Source organism: Prionailurus viverrinus, unplaced genomic scaffold (assembly GCF_022837055.1).
Source record: "Prionailurus viverrinus isolate Anna unplaced genomic scaffold, UM_Priviv_1.0 scaffold_33, whole genome shotgun sequence".
NCBI classification, from domain to species: Eukaryota; Metazoa; Chordata; class Mammalia; order Carnivora; family Felidae; genus Prionailurus; species Prionailurus viverrinus.
The window spans coordinates 6,858,419-6,885,983 of record NW_025927604.1 but is presented as its reverse complement, the minus strand read 5'-3'; the positions used below and the strand labels follow the sequence as shown (position 1 = coordinate 6,885,983).

General features: G+C 51.8%; 1 protein-coding gene across 7 annotated transcripts in view; it reads right to left on the bottom strand.

Moving 5' to 3' along the window:
* The window catches only part of ASAP2 (ArfGAP with SH3 domain, ankyrin repeat and PH domain 2), a 198,192-nt gene that overhangs the window by 14,812 nt on the left and 155,815 nt on the right, over positions 1-27,565 (bottom strand). For all 7 annotated transcript variants that reach the window (XM_047845254.1, XM_047845255.1, XM_047845258.1 and 4 more), the window contains exons 13-22: positions 24,586-24,634; positions 24,338-24,504; positions 21,586-21,719; positions 14,442-14,536; positions 8,113-8,302; positions 6,930-7,015; positions 5,342-5,457; positions 4,198-4,265; positions 2,847-2,960; positions 375-627 (exon numbers count right to left, since the gene is read on the bottom strand). In XM_047845254.1, coding sequence (XP_047701210.1) covers positions 375-627; positions 2,847-2,960; positions 4,198-4,265; positions 5,342-5,457; positions 6,930-7,015; positions 8,113-8,302; positions 14,442-14,536; positions 21,586-21,719; positions 24,338-24,504; positions 24,586-24,634 — 1,272 coding nt within the window. The remainder of the gene's footprint in view (positions 1-374; positions 628-2,846; positions 2,961-4,197; positions 4,266-5,341; positions 5,458-6,929; positions 7,016-8,112; positions 8,303-14,441; positions 14,537-21,585; positions 21,720-24,337; positions 24,505-24,585; positions 24,635-27,565) is intronic.

Below are 27,565 nucleotides of genomic sequence, written 5' to 3'. Positions count from 1 at the left end.
ACAGAACTAAGGCAGAGGGAGGGGTGCTGAGCGGTAAAAGCAGACAGAAAAGAACAGAAAGGAGGTCTGCGGGAAGGTCTCACAGGACCAGCGTCATGAGCCGAGCCACCCGCCTCAGGCTGCCCTGGTGGAGTCCGTGCGCTCCCCCAGTGACACAAATGCCACACCTCTGCCCAGAACAAGGACAGAGTCAGAGGCTCCACCACCACCCGGCATCCTAAGACTGGAGAGCTCCTTGAGGATGTCAACACCATGACCGTAGGACACAAAACCCCACATGTCATCGAGCAGGGGGCAAAGCAACTAGAAACTTCCCAAAGCGAAAACCAAACAACACCCTTTGTGCACCAGCGGGAGCTACGACGGTTCAGTACCTTTGGCAACGTTCCGCGGGGGCAGTGGGGGGGCGCTGGCCGTGCTGGGGGCCGCAGGCTGGGAGGGCGGCGGGCTGCCACTGAGGATGGCTCCGTACGTCTCGTTCTGCAAGATGCTGGGCACAAAGCCCCTCTGCTTGTCCTTGGCCAGGCTGGCGGCATCTCTGGCCAAAGACGCGGCATTCGACTGCAGCTGGTTGGACCCCAGCTGGTAGAAGCTGACGGGCCGGTCTTCTCGCCGACTGGGACTGGGCTGCAGAGGGTGAAATGCACACACGCTGACCTCCTGGTCACAGCGTCCAGGCTACTCGTGCACACCACTGCTACTTGGGCCCGGTGCCTTTTTGGCTCTCAGCCATTACGTGAGAGCTGCAAGGCTTAAAAGTTACTCTCACCATGTCTCTTAACAGACACACACACACAGCCATGATTTATAATTTACACATCTCCATTCTGTGAAGGATCTAAAACACGGGCGATTTCATCCTTATTAGCCAGAGCTAATTTAAGCTAGATCTGCATTTTCATTGCATTTCCCCTTCGTACACATGCTTTCCATTGAGGACCCAGCTACACTCAATCCCCAACAGCTACGTGGCAAATTCGGGGGAGGTCAATATTTCTTCCAGTATGAATGCACCTCTTGAGATTCCTCTAACTCAGGGTCAGCAGACCACGGCCTGGGGGCCACCACCTGCTTTATAAATAAAGTTTATTAGAACACAGCCATGCCTAGTCATTTACAAATTGCAGTTGCTTTCAAGCCACCCTGCCAGAGCTGAGTAGGCACAGAAAAGATGGTGACCGTTCAGGCCCAAAAGCCTGAATATTTACCACCCAGCCCTTTTGGTTTGCTAACCCTAGCTCCGTCTGAAGGTCATGTGCATGGAATCACGACTCGGGTGACTCAGATCTAATTCATTTTAAACATCAGCTTCATTGTAACAGCTACGATCTTCAGCAGCTATCTTAACCTGGCTGGCCCTGTTTCTCCTCTGTTCAGTGGGTAGAACTTTGCTTCTCTAGCACAGTGCCAGCTTAGCAGTTAACCTGTTGGCTGATAGACCCCACCTCCCCTCACAGGACCACCTGCCCAGTCAAGGCTCTGGCCAACCCAATGGCTCACACTCAGCTCAGCTATGCAGAACTCGATGGCTAGTGGTCTTCACGCATATTTTGAATTCAACAAAGCCCATGGCTATATGAACTATACCCACCTCTGCTGGAAACAGGGAGTGGGTAGATGAGTGTTAGCACTTGCTGTCAGACTTCTGTTTGGACCATGGGACCTGCTGTGTCCTGCTCACGCAAGAATGGGATGCGTGTGCTCACTCTGGGGCCGATGCGTCCAATCTTTTTTTAAGGTGGGTAAGTGTAACATTAGTCAGCTCTCCTCACTTTGATACTGTTTTATACCTAACTCAGTGGAGAAGTTTCTTATTTGAAGACATAGCAAGCAGGCTCCATGAACGAGGACAGTCAAGGAAATTTCAGAAATGCCATATATACGTGTAATCAGACAGGCTCAATGCACATCAGAATATTCAATAGGAAATTTTACGTGGAGGGCACCTGGGTGGCTCAGTCGGTTAAGTGTCTGACGTTAGCTCAGGTCATGATCTCAGGTTTGTGAGTTTGAGCCTTGCATCAGACGGGCTCTCTGGGGTCAGTACAGAGCCTGCTTCAGATCCTCTGTCCCTCCCCTCTCTGTCCCTCCCCCACTTGTGTGCTCGCTGTTTCTCAAAAATAAAGAAAACATTTTTTTAAAAAAAAGGAAAGTTTACATGGCATTTTCCACTAATTTCACAGCAGCTAGGAGTGTGGGCTCTGGAGTCCGCCTGCTGGAGTCTGACTCAGCTCTGAGACCTGTGTGAAGGTGGTAACCTGCCAGGAGCCCTCCAAGTGTGCAAGACAGCGTGCCATGAGCAGGGAGCTGGACTCAGAGGCAAGTGCCCTCAGTCTGGCCCCAAGCTGGTCTCTAAATACTAAGCTTCACTGTGGCCGAGTCAGCTTCTCTCGACTCTCGAAGCTTCCGTGACCCCATCGAATAGAGGAAAAAGTTGGACCCACAGTTCTAAAGGCCATTTAATGATTCTAGTTAAGGTTTTAACGGCTGATGAGTGGACATGACCCGCGACACTGGGGGCCCCTGGCTCTTTATCACATGCACAGTGCAAGGACTTCCTCTAAAACCCACTAGACTCCACGGCCCCCCCATTTCTTTCCCTCAGATCAAACGGTGGGCAGCTAATGACGACGACACAAGGAATGTTCCCTTGTTCCTAAGAGCTGGGAGACAGGTGGCGGCTGTGGGAAGGGTGAAACCAAAAACCTACTGAGATCAATGGAGGCAAAAAGCGAACTCCACTTCTTCTACAAAACTGCTCTGTGCGCAGATTAGAAGCCAGGATCCACCCCGCTTGCAACAAAGCTCATGACGACACCCCTGGCGTCCCTCGGCCGGGCACTGACCTGCAGTTTCTCGTCCACGTCGTCATCGCTCTCATCCAGGTCTTCGTGGAGCAGCCGCCACTCATACTCGACGTGGACGTGGGAATTGAACCTCCCAGACAAGGCCTGGGTCAGCTGAGAGGACAAAGGGCCGTCAGTGACACTGCACGCGAGGCGAGCAGCCCTGGGTGGCACGGGGTGGGGGAGGCAGAGACCCCAGGGTGAGGCCGGCTGGAACCCCCCCTCCCTGTTTCACAGAGGACCTTGAAACGCAAGCCCCATAACTGCCCTTCCGTGTTCTGTAAACGGTACAGGGCGGTGGGCAGGCAAGGGCTATTCAAGGTCTCAAGGACGGCCCGTAGGTGCTGACAACTACACACGGGAGCAAACTCAACAGAGAATGGACGTTTCCACTGTTAACCCAACCATCTTGACCAGCACTAAAGATGATGCATGCCCCAAAGAAAAGGACGTGAATGACTATTTTCACAATACTCTCGGGGAACAGATAGCCAGTTCCATTTTAGATACACGGGAGAGAAGCAAATCCCTTCCTCAGCACATTAGCCCTTAATTTCCTCCAGAGCCAGAGAGTAGCTGTGTGACCTTGGGCAAGTTACTTAACCCTTCTGTGTCTGTTTCCTCACCTGTAAAATAGCAATAACAGAAGAAACCGTGTCATGGGCGGCTGTCAAGATTGAACGAGTTAGGGGACGTCAACTACTTAGAATAGCACCTGGTACTCATCCCACACTTCCGTAACATTTACAACGAATAGCTCTCTTTATCGAGCACTGGTTGAGCTTCCGAGTGCAACACTAATTCCCACAACAACCTTGTGAACTGCTAGAGCGGACTCCACTTTACAAACAAGGAAACAGCGAGAGAGTTGGCATTGGTACGGCCTTCCCGAGTCATGGTGGTGGAGCCCTACTGCCTGAGCCCATGGGCTCTGTCCCCTAGCTGCACTGTCACTGCCTGATCTAGAACAGGACAGGAAACGATGGTGCAGAACCATCTGGAAGATTCGGGGTTGGGGAACAGAGTAAGAACACCAGCTCTGGATGCTGCTGTGAAGGGACGAGCTGGTGGCTTCCCGACTCCAGGGATGAGCCAAAGCCATGGTGGCCCCCGGATCTCTGCTCCTGTTGCCCCAGATTAATGCCAGGACCACCATCAACATGTCCCAACCAGCAAATGCCCACTGGCGTTCTAAGTGTCATTACAAGGGGGTGGCCACCTCCTCTTGAAAGACCCCCCAGTGTGCCTTCTCCTGGCTATCCCCTCTAGGGTCCACACTTCGCAGAGGGCAGGGCCCCTTCCTGGCCCAGGAAGGGCCCGCTGGCCACGTCCACACCGGGTGGAGACTCACCAGCTCCTCACAGTGCTCGTGCCGGAGGCGTCTGGCGATGTCCAGTGGTGTCTCCCCCGACTCGTTAGCTAAAAGGCAGGGCAACAAAGGGTGGCATTGTGACAAAAACAAGCGAAGGCCGGATTATCAGGAGGCAGTTAAAAGAGGTACAGAGAAGCAGCACTCAATCGAAGTGAGCACGATTAACGAATCCCACGGTGAGTCTGGAGCAGGGGCGGAACTGGTCTCATAACCGTACAGACCTGTGGCGGGACACGGTCGGGAGACGTCAGGAGACCGTTTGAGTTGGCCATGGGCACAGAACGGCACTCCTCAGCGGTCTGCAAATCCGAAACCGTGCATTTTCTTCTAAATAAGCCTCTGCCAACAAGGTTTGATTAATTAAAAAAAAAAAAAAGAAAAAAAAGCCAACTCAGAGACACCTGGGAGGCTCAGTTAAGCATCCGACTCTAAATTTCGGCTCAGGTTATGATCTCACGGTTGTGGGATACAGCCCCGTGTCAGTCGCGTCAGGCTCAATGCTGGGCAAGGAACCTGCTTCAGAATCTCTCTCTCTCCCTCTACCCACCCCCCCAAAAAATAGAAAAAAAAAAAAAAAAAAAGAAACTTGACTCAAGAAGGTGTGTGCCTTCTTTGTGTTCTCTTTGCTCTCTGTTCCACAGTTCTTCCCAATCACTTCCTCCCAACGCAGTCACCACCGCATTGCCCTCGGATGGCTGCCAGTGTGTCAGGGTCCCACGTGGGAGGGAGAAATGAAGGCCCAACAGATCAGGGTCCCTCGTGGAGGAGACTCGGTGCCACGAGTGGCGGTAAACGGTGTCTCTTCACTGCCCCGTAAGTAAATTTTCCACCCCGGGGCCAGGAAGAGACTAAGCCTGATGCTGGGTGGGGGCTCTGAACAGGAGGGCAAGACGCCCCAGGGCTTGTTCAAATTCACGTCCGCGTGAGTGTCGTCTGTGGGGCCTGAGCTCTGCTTCTCATAACCTATAAAATACCTGCCGAAGGTGGGAGGTCTATGTATCGGAGGGAGGGCGGCCGCTGACAAATACGGGACACGGCAGCCGTGTGGGGCACGCGGGGAGAGGCCCCCTGCCTTCGGAGGGCAGGGCCCGCACACGGGGCCAGGCCGGCGCCACCCGCTCACCCGTCTCGATGGAGGCCTTCCCCCGCAGGAGCAGCTTCAGGCACTCGGCGTTGTCCGTCAGGCAGCAATAGTGCAGGGCTGTGCTGCCCTTCCCCGTCTGCTTATCCAGGTTCCCACTGGCCAAGATCGGGGACAGAAGAGAAAGAACAATGAGGGGAAGGCCAGGGGGTCGGGCAGGTGAGCAGGGGAAGCATCAAGCAACACCACAGGGAAGGGGATTTCTCGGAATCCTCCTCCACGGTGGGGGCACAGGGCAGCGTCCCCGCTCGCGGGGGTGAGGCAGCCGTGGCGGAAGGCCACCAGGGAGCCAGCAACAATGGCGGAGAAGGACAGAAAGGGAGAGAGGCACCCCAAAAGGCACCGTGCTCCCCAGATGTGGGACAAGCCACTCAACCCCCTGGTGGGCGAAGCCCTGAAACATGGCTGTCATCGTGAGGAGGAGGGACAGTGGGGCTTTGTGGCCCCGGGAAGGTCAGATGGGGACGGTCACCAGGAGGAGACATCCACTGCTCTCCTCAGGACAGAACCTGCTACACTGTGAAAATAAGCTTCACCTTCTGACCTCTCCCCTCTTCCTGCTGCCCCCCTTCCATTCTGGAAGAAAGGAAACCAGGATTTCCCTTCTCACGCTCCAAGAATCTGCACTGGGAGAGGATGACGTCACTGAGCTGTTTCATCCAGGGTCCGCGGAGCCGCTGTAACGCGCTAGGCGCCGGGTGGGCACTCGGGCTCCATCAGAGGGCGGCTTCCACTGAGTCCAGCAAACTGCTGACCGGCCCCCAGCCGCTCTGCCTCTGGCTATTTCTTCACTCTCTCCCCCAGCAACAGCAGGGAAAGGCAGAAATGCTGAATATGACCTTGCCATTGCACTGTGGAATTTTCCACTCCGTTTGGAGCCGTGTCAGCGGCCCGTGACCAGCATCTCCCGCAACACACGCCCCAAACCACGATCAGGGAGTCAAGATACATCTTAACAGGTGTTTGTGACTGGCTGGCTGCCGCCAGGCAGGTGATAAACCAGAGTAAGGTGGGATGCACCAAGCAGCAGGACTATGCAGTGCACACACATGTGCACATGCGCGCGCGTGCGCGCACAGGTTCTTTAAAGGCTACTTCTAATGAAGATACAGAAACAACTTTTCAAACCAGACAAAATGCCCACAACCCGGTGTTGCAGTTTACAATCTCTGCTTAGGCGGGTGGCTCAGGTATGGACCCCTGTGTCCCTGTTACCTCTCCCCACTGCTCTAGGGTACCCCGCCTGGGTCCTGTGGGACACTCACAAGGGACGTGAGTGTGGGGATGGCCCTGTGCACACAGGCGGTTGTGGGGGCCACGGACAGCCTGTCTTCCAGAGCCCAGAATTCAGAGGTATCGATCTGAGATCTGCTGAGTCCCAGACGTCAGAAGCTGGATCTTGCAGATATCCCACAAAGGGTCTCTGTCTTCACGTCCTAGGGTCTCTCAGGACTGGCACCTGATGGCTCACTTCCTGTCCCACAGCCACATAATGAGGCAGGAACCTGATACTTCCTAAGAAGCACCAAGGAACAAAATCAAACGCCTCCCCTAAGTTTAGAACACCTACCTGTTCTGGACTAAAAAGTCTACGATGTGGAGAGAAGTCCGGTCCACCGATCTGACTGCAAGATGCAGGGCAGTTTCATCTGGCTCCTGAAGACCAAAGAGAAACATTCCAGAATTCCAAGGGGAGCGTTCAGTTTTGTGTTCAATGTGAGCAAAATTGTGTCTCTCTCTTCCAAAAGCCTTTTATTCTTTCTTTCAAAATGCTTCTAAGACATATGGTGTCTCTCTAGTCTCCAGAGCAAACTCTGCTCTTGGGACCATTTCGAGACTGGTCTTCCTTTCTCCGCAGAAAATAATGAGAAATTCAGGGAGTTCACCTCAAAGTCCCCTCAATCTTGATATTCCTATCTCTGCACTAACAACATGAGGTGTTGCCTATAAGGTGCGTGTGGGGGTCTTCGTCCAAAGACCCTAGGAAGTTTCCCCAGGCCTCTTATACCCAATCTTTTATACCTGCTGCCTGAATACACATAAATTCTTATTTTAAAAATAGCACTAGAGTTTTTCATTCTGTATTTACGGACAAGGCCAGGAGTGCTAATGCCCAGACTGTCTTCAATTTATACCAGGGGACACATGACCTCCACTGCCTTTTCTGAAAGAGTTCTGGCAGGTGGGGGAGGACCGACCAGAGGAAGATGGTCTCAGGTGGGTGGGTGGGCGAGAGGGCTGGGGGCAAAGGCAATATCCGTGGAACAGGGAACATGGGACAAAGAGGGAGGTGGCCCTCAACCCACCTGCCGGGCCTGCTCAGCCAGCCAGGGCCACTCCCCCGTCCTCTGGCTGGGGCAGGGCTCTCCCGGGAAGGTGGGGGGAATCCCTCCTACTCCGGCTCCCTCGGGGAAGAGGGCACAGGTGGGGAGCAGGCTGGGGAGCTCTCCTTCCCAGGGAAGCCTCAGGAACTGCTCCCCAAAGTCTGGCTGTCAGCTGCCCTGCACCCAGGAGACAGGACCCTCTGGCCTCTGAGAAGACGCTCCCTCCCCCAGGGGATGGGCTTTCCTTCCAAGGCTGGCATCATATTTTTGGGTGAAGAAGAATAAACCACGAACGTCTCCCCAGAACACAATGTTGTCTTCCTTCAGAGAATTATACTACTTTCCCAGCATTTCTGATGACGCGGCCCTGCCACTCCCACCCCCCCCCCCTTTCTTTTCTTTTGTAAAAGTAGCAAGCCACGCTCTTACGTGTCCGTTGGCCAGTGGGATTTTTTCTGTAAGATCCACACCATCAGCATACGCTTGGAGTAATCCAAAAATATCTCTGGTTTTGACGGCCTCACAAAGGCTGTGGAGTTTGGCTGCATTATCCACATGCTTTTTCCTTGCGTATTTCCTCTCAATGTACTTGGCAGTAATGTAGTCCTTCCTGGCATTCCTGAAACCAAGCATAACTGTCTTGTAAACGACTAAGGGCCTCTATTCAAACGTATCTAACCTTCAATTATCTGTAACCCTTAAAAAAAAAGAAAATCCTGCCCACACCTTCCTTGCAGGAAGCACTGGCGGGTAGGGAGCAATCTGCTGTGTGACCCTGGCAGTGCCTGTATCCGGGGACACCCAGGGCAGTGAAATCCTCCAGTTTCCAACACAAGAGGCCTCGAGGCCCAGTGCAGGGTGACTGGGCCTCACTCAGGTGCCAACGGTAACTGGCCAGGTTAGGCAGGCTGGGAGGCCCTCCTTGAGAGCAAAGACAGTGTTGGGCCCCAGGGTGGCTTAGTCGGTTGAGCGTCTGACTTTGGCTCAGGTCATGATCTCGCGGTTTGTGAGTTTGCGCCCCGCATTGGGCTCATTGCTGTCAGCACAGAGCCTGCTTCGGATCCTCTGTCCCTCCCTCTCTCTGCCCCTCCCTGGCTTGTGCTCTCGCTCTCTCTCTCTCTCTCTCTCTCTCTCTCAAAAATAAATAAACATTAAGGAAAGAAAAAGAGGGAAGACAGTTATCTTCTCATTTGTGGGCACTGTGCCTGGCAGAAAACGCACCACACATCTGATGAACCAGAACAAACTGTCAGCCTTTGTGGTCTATTTTCTGGCCTTCACATGGCATTGTGTTCACAGACTCTACCTCCCCCATGGAGCATGGAACAGCACCAACTCCGGGGAGGCCAGTAGAAGTGTGGGTTCAGATCCCGCCCCCACCATACTGACGGTGTGTCCTGGGACAAGCATTTCATCTCTTTAGGCCTCAGGTCCTATTTGTGCAAACGCGTAAAACACGCCCTCGAGGAACTGGGAAAAATACATGAACTGACACATTTGCTGGGCACATGGTGGGTCCTTAGAGCCCTGGCACTTGCTGATCAAACTTAAAAGATGGAGAGCAAGGGGTGCCTGGGTGACTCAGTCGGTTAAGCGTCTGATTTCGGCTCAAGTCATGATCTCTCGTGGTTTGTGGGTTCGAGCCCCACGCCAGGCTCTGTGCTGACAGCTCGGAGCCTGGAGCCTGCTTCGGATTCTGTGTCTCCCTCTCTCTGTACCCTCCCCCTGCTCATGCTCTGTCTCTCTCTCTCTCAAAATAATAAACATTAAAAAAAATGTTTTAAAAATGGAGAGCTAGAGAAACAGTAGCTCCTGGTCAGGAGGACTTTCAGCATTTTACTCCGAGGACCTTAACAAACAACAGCTGCAACAATAAAAACAAAGTAGACAGGGTTTTTGAGAGCTACAGTAAAAACGAAATTCCCTGTGGCAATCAAGTGAGAAGGGGCAGGAAGCAGCCCAGCTACCCATCAGCCGGTGAAGGGACGAACACATGTGGTCCGCCTACACAACGGAGTACTGTTCAGCCACATCGAGGAACACAGCTCCGACACAGGCTACACCATGGCTGAGCCCTGAAAACATCGTGCGAAGGAAAAGGAGCCAGACGGACACACAAGGCCACATGCTGTATGATCGCATTTACACGCAATGCCTGGAAGAGGCAAATTCATAGGGACAAAAAGCAGCTTAGCAGGGCTGGGGGGTGGGGGGTGAAGGAGTGGAGGGGAGGGTGGAGTGGGTGATGCCTGACAGGCACAGCATTTTGTTTCGGGAGCAGAAAAATGTTCCAGACTGCGGTGATGGATGCATACTCTGTGAGTAGGGTGAACGTCACTGAATCTCATTTATTTATTTTTTAAATGTTTTACTTATTTTATTTTTTTTTTTTTGAGAGAGGAGAGAGACAGAGCGTGAATGGGGGAGGGACAGAGAGAGAGAGACAGACAGAGAGAGAGAGAGACAGAGAGACACAGAGAGAGAGACAGAGAGAGAGAGAGAGAGAATCCAAAGCAGCTCTAGGCTCCAAGCTGTCAGCACAGAGCCCAACGTGGGGCTTGAACCCATGAACTGTGAGATCATGACCTGAGTTGAAGTCGGACACTTAACCGATGAGCCACCCAGATGCCCCTGAATTTCCATTTAAATGGGCGAGCTGTATGGTATGTGAATTGTATCTCAATGAAGCATGTCAGAGAAAACTGAATTCCACTGACAATACAAAAACTTAACTTTAGTCAACAGATGCACAGAAAATGACGCAACAGGATCGATTCCCTTGGCTCCTTTCTGGAAAGTGTGAAGCACACTAGAATTTCAAGAAATTGGGCAGGGGAGGCTGAAGGAAAAGCTAGGGCCTGGTGGTCAGCTCTGGGAGACCACACAGTTCAGAGCCCGGGCCCCCGGTCAGACGGCTGCTCAAACGGGTTCCACTGCTTCCTGTCGAGGGGACGAGCCCTTCCCGTGACCACACCTGCTCTCGGGGCTGCTGCAGGTTACACGAGATAGCGCAGCATTCTGGAAACGCCAGCTGTAAGGACCACAACAGCATGGGAGGAGGGGCCTCACAGTGAACCTGGTCGGCTCTTCTCAGCTCAGGGACTGTTTCTTCCCATCCTGCCACCAGGGCTGTGCCAACTGCGTCTGCCGTCAGCCACCGAGCCCCTCAGGTCAACACCGCGGGCCCCAGGGGGCGATGCAGGTCTGGGAGTGGGCAGGCCAACGCCAGGCTCCCAGCGATGGGGGGCTACTCTCCCCACTACCGACCGCCCGCCCTAAGACACTCACTGCCTGGGTGCTAATGAAGTGTGCTAACACACTTTCCGCGCGTCACCTCACAAACGTCCAGCCCCTGGGCTTACAGGTCGAGCTGAGACAGGCGGTCTCCTTTGGTCCTCACAACAAATGCTATCAACTTTTCTCGCCTCCCCCCTGCGGATAAGTAAACTGAAGTCTATCAAGAGGACCCAGAGTTCTGTTTCCGCACACAGTGGGAAGCTCTCTGAGGGCCGCCCCTGCTCTCGGGGTCCAGGTTCTCCTCAGGGGGCCTCCTAGCACAGTGCGGCATGCGGGGAATTGCTTAGTGACGTTTTGGGCTCGATGATGTGCCATATGTGACAACCTGTCTAATGATTCAAATTCTCCAGGTCTCTTATGATGAGCGGTTGGACCAGACAGTTGTGAAGTTCTAGGTAGTTTCAGTAAAACCCTTGTGAGATAATCATCACTGCGACCTCCCCCTGCCTTCCTTGGAAGGGGCTCAAGACATCCCGGACCCTGAGTTCTTAATGTTATTCACCTATCCGGGGCCCTGTGACCCCTCTGTCACGCCCACACAAGCACGGGCACAGACCCGGTCTTTGCACCACCACGCTCCACGGCTTCATGAAGGAAGTTTATTTACTCTGTCAGCGTGGTCCCCTCCCCACCTCTTGTTGTTTTGGAAAGGATTAGACTTTTGGAGAAAAGCAATGAACTTAAAATAACAACACATTTGGCGCGTACTTCTGAAGGATGGGCCTGTGTGAGGTCCTTAATCGCAGAAAAGGAACAGCGCTGCCTCCATCAACAGACACAAATCTGCCTGCTTCCCCCTCCCACCTATTTCTCTCTCTCCACACCCACCCCCAAATCCAAAATCTGGGGATTCATAGGCCACTAGAGGGTCTGCGCCTTCCCTGTCAACAGATTTGTGTGCAGATGGTATGCTGTCCTGAGATAAAGCCAGAAGCATACGCTCCTTTCATCCGCAAGTAAACTATCAGCTTATTTCAACAGCCACAGAGCTGGGACTTTACCTTTGACTTGTTGATTCATTAAATATGTATTGAACCACCACAAGCAACATACTGCAGTGGGAAATACAAAAATCAGGAAGACGTGATCTATTAGAGAAATACGTGTAAATACTTTGGTACGATATAAAGTGGCACGGAAGGTCTTAAAATAGAGCCAAAGGCTACAGGAGCAGACAGACCAGCAGTTAACTTCACCCGAGCAGGTATGAAAGCAGGTGGCGTTTTGCCATCACACTGGCCATCCGCCCTCAATTTGGGGGAAAGAAAAGGAAAAGAGGGGGAGGGCTACACTTCCTTCTCATTTGCGCCAAGGCTGGCGGTGGGTGGGGGGTGTTTCAATGCAGACAGAACGTTTATACTGAAGGAGTCAAAGCAGATCGTGTTCATGTTTTCGAAACATCTAGCCCCAGAGTAAACAAACTCTCTGCTTTTATAAGGCACCCCTGGTACTTGGAAGAAATTACTTATCAGACGCTTTGCTCAAAACTGATCAATGTTACGGCGACTTGCGAGACTGGCACGTTCCCTGTCTGTCGATTAGACTGTAAGTAAATGCGGCATACCAGACCATGACATTCCCTTTGTTGAACAGGAGCTTCCAGCAATCTCGGGAAGAGCTGGCTCACCTCTGGGTAACCCTCCAATTGAAAGCTAAACGGAGAGGACCCTGATCTCTCAGGGTTTGTGGGATCGGTGTGTAGCCCTTAAGTGCCTCTACTGCCCACACCCAGGGTGAGCGAGCAGAGCTGATGACACCGCCTGAGTCCAGGCCTACCCAACTGTCCCCTGACGACCACTCCGCTGGCTCTGTGAGCGGGCGAGGGTTGCCACATTAGAGGAGAGAGCTCAGAGCAGCCCCGGAACCTGCCCAGGTCCCACGACTGGCTAAGGTCCTATGTCCTATACCACCTGCCTCTCCAGGTTTGGGTAAGAATACAGATTTGGAACTCAGATCTTCATGCAGAGAGGACAATAACCTAGCCTCGTGCCTCGTAGCCAGTCCCACAAAAACGCTATTGCCAGCATCTGCTACAGGATTCCAACAGGAAGCGACTCTAATCCAACAGCAACCAAATGCTCATCTCAGATACCCGCTACCTGAGGGGGTGTATCACGAACACGGTGTGTTCATGCCTGTACATGTCTAGGCTCTCTCACTGCATTGTTACCTCACCCAAATGCAAAAGAACACAGATCCCACCATCTCAGCTTCCCAAAGACAGGTCCCAACAAACTGGTTACAAACACCTAAATTCTCTGCCTTTGCCAAGGGCCTGTACTCCACCTGCTATGTGAAAAACCACTCCTAGAGCACTGTCCACGGCTCCTCACCTTATGTCCTTCAGGAGAGACCTGTGCCATCAATCCCCTCTCAACCTTCTTCCAAGGGCAATGTTGTCTCTGTAAAAGAATTTTTCTACTCTCTCTTATCACATTTTTCTCATTCCCTCCTGTCCTGCCGGATCACTGTGGTCCAGGCTCAGCACTCGAATGCAGGCGCTGGGTCTTTTAACTGCCCCGGGGACACCCCTCCTTCCGTCTGTCTGTCCCACCTTGCATTGTATGACAGTAGGTGATCACCCTCCAGCCACCTGGAGCAGAGAGGCCATCCACTGCCCGGACCTGCCAGTCTTCCGTCCACCTCTCGAGCCCAAAGACCAGTGTAAGCCGGGTGACTTATGCTCCATTTGATAAGACTGGCAGGAAAATCTCCTGTAAGCTCTGCCCCGTCGGGCCAGCCGGATGCATGAGGCACAAAGCTTCTCGGTCAGGTTTTGGGTCAAAAGTGAAACAAGAACAAAAAATTCTTGTTGAAGAAAACAGCACACTCTCCACATTTGCAAGGACACTGGGCCAGAAAAGGATACGTGGCTCAGAATCTATGCAGAGAGGGGCGCCTGGGCGGCTCAGTCGGTTAAGCGTCCGACTTCGGCTCAGGTCGTGATCTTCTGGTTTGTGGGTTCGGACCCCACGTCGGGCTCTGCGCTGCCAGCTCGGAGCCTGGAGCCCGCTTCAGATTCCGTGTCTCCCTCTCTCTCTGCCCCTCCCCCGCTTGTGCTCGCTCTTTCTCTCCCTCTCTCTCAAAAATAAACATTAAAGAAAATTTTTAGGATCTATGCAGAGGGAAGGGGCTTGAACTCCCCTGATGCAGAAGGTGAGGGGGTACCCATATGCCACCAGTGAGGGCGACACTCCTCACTCCTCCGTCATCGACCTAGAGCATCGGCCAAAGCTGCCTTGCTGTGGCTTCTTCCTAAGAAAACCAGCCACACCAATTTTTTTATCTGGATGCCCAAAAAGGTGACTTGCCAGAGAAAAAACCAAAACAAACCAGGGTGATCTATTCCCCAACGAAGCAACAACTGAGATCCCCTAAACCTGTTACTGTCCTGCCTCACGGGGCTTGGGTACAAGGCCGGTCTTTGCTCAGAAAACAAAACCAGGCAGGTCCATACTTACATGTCGCTGCCCGGGTTGGGTTTGACCGAGTCCTCAGCCGGAAGGCAACACTCCATGATCTCATTGAAGCCTGCATTCCCAATATTCTTGGCAAGCTGCAAAAGCAGAAGTCTATTTCAGGGTACTCAATTATTAATGCATTCCACTGCTGCACACTACTCATGCGTTGATGATTTATTTAATGGCCACTAAGAAATAGAGCAATAAAGTGGTTTGCCGTTAATAAAGATGGACAAAACCCAAACCCCAAAGGTACTCATAAAACTAGAGATAAGAAGCAGCAGGTCTATTACAGAGAAATGTTCTTATAAAATGTCCCCTGGATAAAGCACCGAGGTGGACAGGAAGGGGCAGGAACTTGGTCCAATGTCAGTTTCCACCCTCATCCCCTCCCCCGAAGAAACCTGTGCTCCCACTGAAATGGACCTAAAAAGATCTATTTATGCCAGCAAGGAGGCGGCTCTCTTCCAGGGGAGAGGGCTGGGCCAGGAAGTCAAGACTCGGGTTCAAATCACGGTTCTATTCTCTGGCTTTGTGACCACACGCAAGTCAGTTTACCTGAGTTTCAATTTCTCACCAGTAAAACAGGGATGATACCTACCTTGTAAAAATAATAGAGTGGGGCAATTTAGGCGAAAGCCCAATTCGGTTCCATACACCGAAGCACAAAAATGTTCTTGTTCCAAATGTAAGGTCCTCATGCAACGATCAACTTTCTTACTCATTAAAATTTAAATGAACACATTTTAATCAACGCTTCCCGAATACGAGGCAGTGTGTTCAATGCAGCTAGACTAGGGAGACAACTGTCACGGCTTGTCTTAGTCAAGCACAATATGGCAACTGGCACTCTCCTGAGTGGCGGCACAAACTGGGTGAGCAGGAGCTCCTTAAAAGCAGGGGTTTAATCATCTTATTTGAGCACCCAGCCCAGCACCTGACAGAGATTAGCTTCTTCAATGTTTAATGAAACCGAACTGAAAGGCAGCACCTGGCCCAGGGCTCTCACGAGAACAGATAGTTCACCTCCCGCGTTGAACAGGGCACAATGGGGCACGTGGAGCCTCTGGTATCTCTGTTTTCGAGCAGTGACGCGGACACAGGGTCACAGGGCATGTTCTGGAAGATCAGGCGGCTGCCTGAGCACCCCTTCTCTCTACAGGGGTAAGTGACTGAAGTGACAGCCAAGGGGATCTGAGTTAGAGGAGCCTGAACTTTCTGGCGGTGAGAAACGTGAAGCAGTGAAATGGGATTGCGAGGGACGCCACCGGACAAGGGATGTGCGACACCTTAGTGACCGTCCGACGCACTTCCTGATTTTACCGTCCTTGGTAAAGTGAACACAGTGTCCTAGATGGCTCAGAGCACCAGGCACTAAGCAGCCCCACCTGGGCCCTCACTCCCGGCCCGGTGGCCTCAGGCCATTGTCAGGGGAAAAAACCCTGGGGCTGCCTCACTGTGGTTTCCCCAAGAATGAGGCTGATGGCCAACCACACCAGGTGACAGCACCCATGTACCACGGACCCAACGCCCTCAATGATTTCCTGGATCGTCGGTGTCAGATCCGGGACTGAACCTCAGGGTCAGAGCCCCTGTTTGGAGCCAGGCATGGCTGAATGACCCCATCCTTCCGTGTAATGTGGGCACCGTGCCCTCGCCAGGCACAGTCGTCTCTCTTCAGAAGCTAAGTGACGGAACGGGCCCCAGCGCCCTTCTGCGAGCGAGGGCCCCGCATGCCTCTGAGTCTGTGGTAAGCAGATGGGAGGTGGGGCGTGAGGAGGAGAATTCCCCGCGAATCAGCTGCCTCCCTTCTGCTTGGACTTGGCTGGTTTACTAGGGGACAGCTGGTCCAGGGAGCCACCGCATCCGTGCGTCACACTTGCCCAGTGCAGAGAAATGTGCCGCCTCACAGTTTTGCCAAGTTCCAGCGAACAGTTCAGCCTGCAGAGAACTCCTTTAGAATCATCAACAAAAGCAAAGCATTTGCAGATGGAAGCTGCAGGGTCACGTCGAGAAAATGCGGGGCCCAGCGGGCCCAGTGGGCGGGAGCCAAGGAACCAGGAAGGCTGGTGTTATGCAGCCCCCAACACACATGCCCCCCTACTCCCTGCGGCAGACACGGGGCCAGATCAGATCTAGGAAGGTCTGGGGCACTTTAAGTGCTACATCACTCAGCAATGCAAATCCCAGCCCCAGGTCAATCCGCAAATGCACACCGAGACCTCAGATGCACTCGGTACCGAGCATGAGACACAACCCTGCTTGGGGGAAGCTCTGAGCTCAGTCTTTTTTGTTTTGTTTTGTTTTGTTTTTTAAGTTTATTCACTTATTTTTTGAGAGAGCACGTGCACAACCAGGGGGAAGGCAGAGAGAGAGGGGGAGAGAGAATCTCAAGCAGGCCCCATGATATCAGTGCAGAACCTGACATGAGGCTCGATCTCCCGAACCATGAGATCATGACCTGAGCCGAAATCTAGAGTTAGATGCTCAACCAACTGAGCCACCCACGTGCCCCAGAGAGAGCTCGGTCTAACGAGACAGGGGTGAATACAGAGAAATGCACGGTGTTGGGGCCTGGGGAAGAAGTCCACACTGAGCACAGAGTATGGAGACAGCAGGTGTATGTCAGCAGGACAGCTGCCTGGTCAAGACGCCCACGACACCACACACACCCTGCGTGGAACCCTGGGTCCCTCTCCCTCACTGCACGGAAGCACCTGAGGATGGGGACAGAGTCGCGTGTTTCCAGAAACTCTTAGCACTGACCTGTGCCGGGCCTACGGACCCAGACCGAGACCTCAGATTTTACCCAGAAATTGTTTTCCGAGTTTGGGGTGAGGATGGGGAAAACCTGCCCGTTTTACTGTTTCCGGAGGGAGGGAAATCTGCTGTGACCTTCTTCCCTGCTCTTACGCTCCCGGAGGGGAGGAGCGGGCAAATGACAAGAAAGAACTTCTGTGACTGTGGGCCTCAGCACCGCCACACACACAGGAGGGGGCTGTGGGCTCCTCCTGTTCCCGCCTGTGTGAACCTCATCAACCAATCTGGCTTCTTTCAACAACGAATCAGACTTTTGATCTCTCAACTGGTCCCAAATCCAGGAGTTGGCTGCTTAACTGAGTCACCCAGGCGGCCCTGGCCTCATTTTTAAAGACAGAGTTCTTGTTTGGGTCAGACACAGTGTATGTAAAGCACCCTAGGACAATGCCTGAGTGTAATAGTTGCTCAATAAGTGGTAGCTGGGACCACATTTCTTGCTGCCCTTAGGGTCCTGAGAGCAGCTTCGCTGCAGTCCCAGGGGAAACAGCGGTTCCAGCTGTGAGCTATGACTTTGGAAGAAGATTTTGGAAGACTTTGGAAGAAGACTTTAAAATTACAGACACAAATAAAATTTCATAATATCAAAATTCCCTTTATTAATTTCATGTTTGAGGTCAAACTGATCATATGATACGAAGACCCCAGTACCAACGGCACTATCTTACACGTGAGCTGGCAATCAATGCTGAAATGATCTGTGTTGGGGCAGGAGAATCTACCTTTCCAAAATCTGTATTTACCAGGAGGGTCTCTGAAAGTGGGTTTGCTTTGAAATCTGAGGACACTGAGCGCACCCGCTAGAGGGCCAGTGCAAGTGGGGTGATCTCCCAGAACGAACTAGTGCTTCACGCATTCATGTGTTTCCACTGAGTAAGACATGATTCTGACAGCAGGTAGAGGGGAGAGAAGACTACTGCTAACTAGCCACCCTCACGGTTGCCGCCGAAACCCGTTCAGGTAACATGGAAATCGAGCATGCTCTGAAACCAAAATAAAAAAAGAAGGAAATGATGACGTTTCCGTAGCACGTGTGTTTCCAAGGGAACAGCGTGCAGATGCGAAACCAGAAAGTAATTTATGGAATTAAGCAAAACGACTTTTATCGTGACGAATAATACGGTGAGGCCCTATGGGAGGACAGGAGTGACCATCTATGTGGTGACGGTCTGTTTAGGGTCAGCCAAGGATGAAAGTCTGCGCCCGTCACAGCGCATCACCCTGAGATCCGGGCTCCAGGACTGACTTACCTGAAGGACAGAGAATCACTGCACCTGTAAAGCAACTTTGCCCAGGATTCTCCCCCGGAGACGCTGGGAGTCAACTCTCCAGGCCACCTCTTATTTCCTCTCATAGGGTGCAAGGAGGCTCCATCAACATTGGCTACACAAGAACACACACTACGACAAACTCAAGCAGAGACCCTGATGTCCCTGCTCTGCACATCCTCAATGTTCACACTTGCACAGAAAAACGGAGTGGACTCTCCCTGTGGGCTCATACGTTAGGACACGTGGATTGTTCTTCTGAAAGGATTCAGTTAAAGTCATTCTGGAGTAGAGAATAATGACAGCTAATCCTTCATAGTCTTTACTGTGTGCCAACGCAATTCTAAACACACACACACACACACACACACACACACACACACACAGGTCGATGTGTCAAGCCTTCAGGAGATCTTCTGTTCAAGCATCCAACTGTCTAAGCAGAATAAAAATAACCTGGGTGCTTCAAAAAGGCTTGAACTTCTCATGTTTTAGAAATGAATCCTAACCCCTGACAAACACCCTCCATGCAGTGCTTGACTTAACGGCTGAGTGGTAAGGGTTCTGGGCAGGACATCAGGCTCACTGTCCTGGCACGCGGTGGGTGGGGCTGGGGAGATGCCCACCTCCCATGAGCAACCAGATGACCACACAGGCAGAGCTGAGGGGCAAGAGGAGGGGGGGGGAGAACCCCAAAAGACTCGGGGGCCTTTTCCCTCTGTTTTTCTGCAACAACTGAGGGTGAGGCAGACCAGGAGAGTCTGAAACTAAGGCAGAGATCAGGTTCTGAAAATACCTGCAGATACTAAATAAGCAGTCTCTGCCTGATGGCTCAAAACGGCTGACAGCTGGCCAAATGTTAACCCCCGCTGTGAGGAGGTGCAGACAGAGGCTCTGGGAGATAAAGACCAGGGTTCTAACCAGGGGTCAGAAGCCACCTCACTGTTTCACCAAGACATGAACATCCTCCCTTCTACCTTCTTTGGCGTTTTCCTGCTTAGTAGGCAAGAGTCTCATGAAGACCATCATTTTAATTTTTGAGACACATTTAAGCAGGTGTGCTGGGGTCAAGCCTCGACCAGCTCACGAGAGCCATTATTAAAATTACATTATATAAACTCCTAGTTAAGTAAATTATACTAAAAACAAAGTAATAAGTGCTCAAAACTCATCACCTCCTAATCGTTTTACTATTCTGTTTCTGAAGCCACGGACAACCAGTGTCTGTGCGGTGAACTCAGTTACATTCAGTGACTCACGCTGGTTACTGACGATGGCACAGATTTGAGAACATGGCCACGGCAGGAGTACAGACATCTGTGGACCGGCTGACTACAAAGCAGGGCTTTCTTTTTCTTAAACATTTGCTGGGGATGGGGGATGGGGGATGGGGGATGGGGGATGGGGGGTGGGGGGTGGGGGATGGGGGGTGGAGGGTGGGGAGTGGGGGATAGGGAGGGACAGTAGTGATGCTTAAATGCTCACCACACAGCAGGACAGGCCACCACAAGCACCAGTTCGTTTCCCAGGCTCTTCAGAGGTGAATCGTGAGCTCTGGGTTCAAGGGTCCCGCCCTAGACCTGGCACTTTAATAACTATATAACCTTGGGTACATGAAAACATTCTAAGCCTCAGTTCCTCTGTCATAAAGAGGGGAGAAACAGCAAGGTCGCTGGGTTGTAGTGAAGGACAAATGAACTAATACACATAAAGAGCTCTGAGAAGTGCTTAGTACAAAATAAGCAATTATTATGTCACCACAAATCACTTAACACTTCCCGCTGTTTTGAGGAAATCAGCATGGCAGCAGACCAACTGCCAGGGGTTACCAGTGCTCCCTGAGAATTGGTGTTTCTTTGAAAATATACTGTGGGAATCTCAAGGCTAACCGAAGTCAGTTACCCAGGCTACCTCTTGTACACACACAGCTCCACCGCGGAGGCTGAATGCATCACGACGGTAACAAGAACGGCATTGTGGAACCAGGAAGACACTGCCTGAGTCTTGCTGAGTCGCGCTCCGTTTTTAACTTGAAGCAATCAGGGACGTGACCAACCGGGCGACCAGCATTCACTCTCGTTTCTCCCGACTTCACCTTTCAAGACCATAAAGGAATCCTTTGCCAAGACCAGGAAGATTTGACAAGATAGTTCAAAATGCATTACAAGTTCAGACCCTGGTTCTAGAGTAGTCATCGATAAAATTTATGGCCCCTTGAGAGGTATACTGACCACAATAATTGATTTCCTGTCAAGACGATTGCTCTTTTCATTACAGTCAACGGCGATCTATATCCACTTAATGTTCACTGCCCGGTGGGTGCCCAGCTACACCAAGAATTTCAAACACTGCTTCTGAACCAGCAATCACGGGCTTTGAAAACAGTCCACCAAAGCTCCATTTTAGGTGGCCTCCAAACGGCTAGTGTGATGTGCCTTTTCCTCCGTGGGGCTGGTCTCAATACTCTGGATGTTACTTCACAGAAAATGCTCCAACCTCCCAGTAACCTTCTATACCACGCTGCGCGGCTCATATGTTATCACTGAGCCAAAAAGGAAAGCCTTCTTTAGAAACAAAGGCAGGGAAAGCAGAGGCCGAAATCTCACCCAGAGAGTGACAGTAGAGGCAGGGGAAAAGTGGGCCGGAGGCCTGAGCCATGTCGTGACCACAGACTCAGCAGGGATCTGCTGGGGGCTCCGGAGAACGAGCCCTCAACTGTCTCTGGGCTTTCCGTTGTGCACGCGTTTAAGGAATGGGGTGACCTAGACCGTGTCGCCATCGTATTCCACGTCGTACACACGTCTCAGCTCTCCTTTTTTGTGTCACTTCACTTTATTCGTTTAGGAAGAAGGTTTTACAACAAAAAGTGCCTTCAACTACCAGTAGCTGAGAAGGAGGAATTACCACTGAGGTTCTAATTGCCCAAACCCATCTGGCAAAAATCAACAACCATCAGCCCAGGGGAATTGCAAGAAAGCAAAATGGGTTCGAACGCCAAAATGAAAACTTGGAATTCGGTGCATTCATTTTCATTTCAAAATCAATGATTTGAGAATTACCAGAAGCTCAGACGTTCCCAATACATCTAACGTCAGGGACTGCATCCTGGAATAGTGAACCCCGAGCTCTCGGTGGATTCCGGAACACTCAATACAGGTCAGGATGCCCAGATTGGTGGAGAGCCAGGTAGGATCTGCCAAAGAGAACAGGGAAAGTTGGAGTTCACAGCAAGTGCAGGGCTGGGGTCACAACACTTTTCCCGTATAGTTATTGCACATGGAGTTTTGAGCATGAGCACTTTCTCAACCCTGGACACAGCTGGAGCCCTCCTTCATCACTCATTCTGCATTACCACCCGCTTACACACAATACACACATATGCACCTGTCTGCTCCCCCTCCCTCCATTTATTTACTCATTTATCCTGCCCACCCTTCCGTTCATTACGAACTCCCAAGTGACAGGTGCGTGTCCAAGAATAAACAGGACACAGTGCCCTCTACTGGCCACAGGCCCCTGAAAGCTGTCCTGAATACAAACCACGCCCATCACCAACCCTGGTCATACCAGCAAAGGGGAGAGAAAAAAGGAGGGCCGCCAGTCTAGTGCTGTACAGGGAACAGACTTAAGACAGGTCTACACGTTCACAAAATGCTAGCAATCACGACGGAGAACACACTATGGGCTGATGCCACACTCTGTGCTCAACACTTCGGTGGCAGCAGAAATAGTTCCGAGTGCAAGAGCTTCCGCAATTACAGATGCTGTCACCTGGTACTTCTTCAGCACACACGAGAAGGCCAGCAGGCAAACAGGGCAGGGGTCTTCACGGTGCTCAGAAAGGAGAAGGGGCTTGCTCGAGGCCGCAGGGGGTGCGGAGCCAGACGGTAGTCCTGCCTGGGCCCGAGCCCGTGCTGGCACCGTGTCACCGAGCTTCTCCCGGAGCACAGCTCCTAAGTCACTGAGCCATCCTACCGTGTGCTGGGTCCACAGCAGACACCCAAGGGATGCGTGACACACGAATGCTGAGTTTACCGAAAATGGGGCGTTCAAAACAAAACACGCCAGAGCACATTACCCCGGCCCTTGCGTACCGTTCTCTTGAGAATTACCCGCTGCCCTTAGAAACTTGCTGCGGGGAACTATCGCAACCTTGGTCACCAGCGAACTGTCACGTTACTTTTTCAAGGTTCAAGTTATAAAAAATTTTATCCATTTGGGAAACTTCTGGGCATCTGTGTTTGCATTTCTTCCATACCGGCCGTAGCACACTTTCGGGAGACAGGAGTATGTTTAGATCACTTTATATCAATTTTCACGTCAGCTATCTTGTCCTACCATTTCCAAACAAAAACGTCCGCAGCTTTGACTTCTTTATGAAAGTGTCTTAAAAATCCCAGTGAAGTGCTACACGGCCCTCTTTTCTTAAGAAAAAGCACAATTAGGGTCACCCGGGGGGCTCAGTTGGTTAAGAGTCCGACTTCAGCTGAGGTCAAGATCTTGGGGTTTGTGAGTTCGAGCCCCACATCGGGGTCTCCTCTGCTGTCAGCCCGGAGCCCGCTTCAGATCCTCTGCCGCCCCACCCCCCCCCCCCCCCCCCAGCCTTGAGCTTGCTCTCAAAAATAAATAAACATTACAAAAGAAAAGAAAAAACACAATTCACTACTTACCACTCCCTACACCTCATTTCCTGCCAAAAGGTACTTTTTAATGGATCCAAGACCCTGAGGGAATACCTACCCCTCACTACCCCCAGACACACAGCTTTTGGGGGCAATAGGAACCTCCTGGAAATTCTCAACTGCCCACTCTATTTTTGTTGTGTGCATTTTTTTTAGAAGAACGGTCATAGAACTGGAGGAATGAAGAAGGTAACTGACACTCCACAAGCTTTCTCATTTTGTGAATGTTCAGGAACAGCTGTCCCAAAGCTCCCAAAGCCCCCTTCCCCCTTAATCAGAATAACTCCACTCCTTAAGCTTTTGAAAATACCAGCTCTTAAAATCTGCAATGATACCGCTCCATGTCCATTACAGAATGGAGCTCCTCATAGGCTTTATCAAAACGCAGACATCAACACCTCTTTTCACAGAACGTGCCGCCTGGAAGGGACCGGAAAACAATCTCGACCAGTTCCTTCATTTTCCATACAGGGAAACTGACAGCTAACAAAGAAAGTGGCTCTCCCGGGGTCACAGACTAGACAGCGGCTTAAAGTCACCGCACAAGTTCTACAAAGTAGCACAAAGGGAGGCTGGAGTAAATCCCGGGAAAAGCCGCCCGACGCAGCCTCCGAGCCAACACAACGAGCGGATGACCTTGGTCTCACCCGTGTTCTGTGCTTCGGCGTTTGTGTCTCAAAAGGCTTTATTATTTTTTTTTAATGTTTATTTATTTTTTGAGACAGAGAGAGACAGAGCATGAACGGGGGAGGGTCAGAGACAGAGGGAGACACAGAATCCGAAGCAGGCTCCAGGCTCTGAGCCATCCGCACAGAGCCCGACGCGGGGCTCGAACTCATGGACCGTGAGATCATGACCTGAGCCGAAGTCGGATGCTCAACCGACTGAGCCACCCAGGCGCCCCTCAAAAGGCTTTAAATCTTTTCAGCTCTGTGAGGCCATCTTCACGCTACTGCGTCTTCCCACCCTCCCCCTGCAGCTATGCACAGGGCCCCGTGGGCCACGAGCTCCTGCACAGGCTCGCTGCACACAGCTCTGTGTCTGCAGTGAATGGGAAAATCCGTGACTGGTTTCCATGAATCGGGATGAGAGTCAACGGAGGGGTGGGGCAGGGAGGGGCGGGGCTCACCTGGCGCCCCGCAGTCGCAGCATACGTCATTGCCCGTCATCCTCTGCACTTCCGCGATGATCTCCTTGGTCAGCTCCTGGACGATGTTATTTTCCCCGGTGTTGTCATCCCCCTTAAATGCATTGTTTAAAGCTTCTTCTTTGCTGTTCTGCAGCACAGACATCCATCTAGAAAAATGAGAGAGATGCTGTGTTAAATCCCAGGGACTGCTGAGTCCCAGCCCCAGGGCCCACCCCCGAGGGACTTACATTTGGCATTCCTGTTCGTCTTCTGCTTGGAAGTGGTACGTCCTGTCATCTGCATGGCAAGAGAAGTTTTATCAGCTGGGAGCCCGGCACAGTAGTCCGTACACAATGCCGGCAGAAAGTGGTTTATAATTAACCTCGAGAATGATCTTAACTCTCTGCTGTGAAATGAATGATTTGTACGAAATGGCGCACTCTCTCGCGTCCTTCACCGCCTTGCCTGCCCTTGCTCGGTGATTGTGGCTTTGGAATCCAAACTAACAAACTTGTCCACATCCAAGCTTAAGAAGAGATAAAGCTTCCCCAAACAGGAGCTACTCAGGGATGGAAACCATCATTATCCTTTCAAAGGCTTTGTTTTCTTGAACTCGCCAAGAAGTTGGCGCCCCAAAAGTAATTGTTACAGCCCCTTGAATAATAAAAGCCTTTTCTAAATGAGTATCTCACACGTTTTCTGGCCTTTGGAAAAGAGGAGAAATCCTAACCCAGGCCGTGGGAGTGCTGTATTACAAACACCAGGGAAGCAGGAGGAACAGCTGAAGGCTGTTGGGACACCAGATCCTTTTTTAAAAAAATTTCTTTAATGTTTATTCATTTTTGAGAGACAGAGACAGAGCACGAGTGGGTGAGGGGCAGAGAGGGAGACACAGAATCTGAAGCAGGTTCCAGGCTCTGAGCTGTCAGCACAGAGCCCGACGTGGGGCTTGAACCCACAGACTGCAAGATCATGACCTGAGCTGAAGTTGCACACTTAACTGACTGAACCACCCAGGCACCCCTAAAATAATTTTTTTTAATAATAAAAAAAATTTTTTTTAACGTTTATTTATTTTTGAGACAGAGAGACACAGAGCATGAACAGGGGAGGGGCAGAGTGAGAGGGAGACACAGAATCCGAAACAGGCTCCAGGCTCTGAGCAGTCAGCACAGAGCCCGATGCAGGGCTTGGACTCATGGACTGCGAGATCATGACCTGAGCCGAAGTCAGATGCTTAACCGACCGAGCCACCCCGACGCCCCTAAAATAATTTTTTTTTAATGTTTATTTATTTTTGAGAGAGAGACAGCACGAGCAGGGGAGAGGTAGAGAGAGAGGGAGACACAGAATCCAAAGCAGGCTCCAGGCTTTGAACTGTCGGCACAGAGCCCGATGAGGGGCTCAAACTCATAAACCTCGAGATCATGACCTGAGCCGAAGTCAGATGCTTAACCGACTGAGCCACCCAGGTGTCCCTGTTGGGACACGAGATCTTACACTCACACACAGCCGTGTGCAAACACAGCGATGTCTCCAAGGGCTGTGCCAGACCGCTGACCCCTGTACACAGAGCAGGGAGGAGGGGCATGTGATGTGCTATTCTTGCCCCAAATGCAGAGCCTCAGGCCCCCGGTGGGAAAGCATGGGAGAAAACTAAGGGACATGTGACCAAAAAAAGGATCAATCTTCAAAACAAGTATCAAGGTCACAGACGACCAGGAGAGGCCTCACAGAGTGAGGGTGACTCTGGGGCCTGCGAGACTCACATCTGGAGCAGCCTCCTCACTGCCTATCGTGCAGCCTGACTTTTCTTCTCCAACCGCCAAATGTTTAAAGGCCTCGCTCATCGTGATACAGGTCCCACTAGCCTGGTCAGCAGGCGGGGGAGAAACAGAGAGGGTGACAGCCTCGTTTCCTGAGTCAGGCACAATCGGAAGTGAGCCCAAACCCCAACCTTCTTGGGATGTGCAACAAACCAGGGTTTCACTGCTCTGTGGCGGCTCCCTGGATCCCTCCCGCGGGGTCTGGCTGTTTTTTGGAATTCTCTGAGACAAGCAAAGCCACACAGCACTGGGACAAAGCATTTTCACCAAACTACCCTCAGGAGAGTAACACCGTTTGAAGACTACGATGAGAAATTTGTAGGATCGGGATTCACTCTACTCATGGAAGGAGAGCGGGAAGAAGAAGAAATGAGCTTTTCTCAAAGAATGACAACGGATTCCGGCACATTTATGAAGGCTCCTCAAACCGAATTCAGCAAGGCCTTCTGGGTGTCTGAGGCAGGAAGCCGTGGCCTGAAGAGGTTTATCATGCAGCAGGTAGTAGATCAAAGATACTGAAGGCATCTTGGCAAACGTCAGCCTGCCGGAGCGCTCACGCGAAACCAGATTTGCACAGGCCCGCCTTCCCACACGTCCCAGGAAAGCAGTAACACACGCCTGCCATCTACCGACCCTCCTCGGTGCCTGACCGGAAGTTACAGGCGTGTGGGCTGGAGGGTGCTTCTGGGTTGTCTGCAAGAGTGGAAGAGATGCTCCCATGACTCTCTCATGGGAGGTCCCCAGGGGTGCTGAAGGTGCCCGGGGGCAAGCTGACTGGCACCCAGTAGTTAACGAAGCTTGCCCGGTTGTGCACACATCGGGGGGCAGATGTGAACGCTTCTTAGGGACACGGGGTTTGAAGCAGGATAAAGTCAGTTTTTATTTTACAAATTAGTCTGGAATCTGAAGGACAGAACAATGCCCAAACCCTTTAGGCACATCACACTGCTCGACACTCTCCTCCAAATTAGTACGGTGCGTATTAGAACAGGGAAACCAGGGCACGAGGGTAAGCTGCCACGGGCCTCTGCCTCCTCACCCAGACTAGTGGAGGTGGTAATAATTACCTCGTAAGCTTGCTGTGAGCAATAAATTGTACCGGAAATAACTCCCTAGCCCTCAATAGTGCAATCCAACAGACATCTCAGAAAGCAGCCACTCACACTCTGGGAAACTGAGGCAAATAAGAAAGCACCCACCTTCCGAAAATGTATGGTACAGCCTTTTCCTCTATAAGTACAACTCTTGTGCCCAAATCCCTCGTGACCGTCTTGTGTAGGGGTGCTGGCCCCTTCCTTCCCCCAAACTGTAACCCTGCCACCTAAATGTGCCAGGAACAAAAAAGGCCAATGTTGTTTCCTTTAAAACACACTCGTCCGTTCCTTTTTCCTTAGGGATGCCG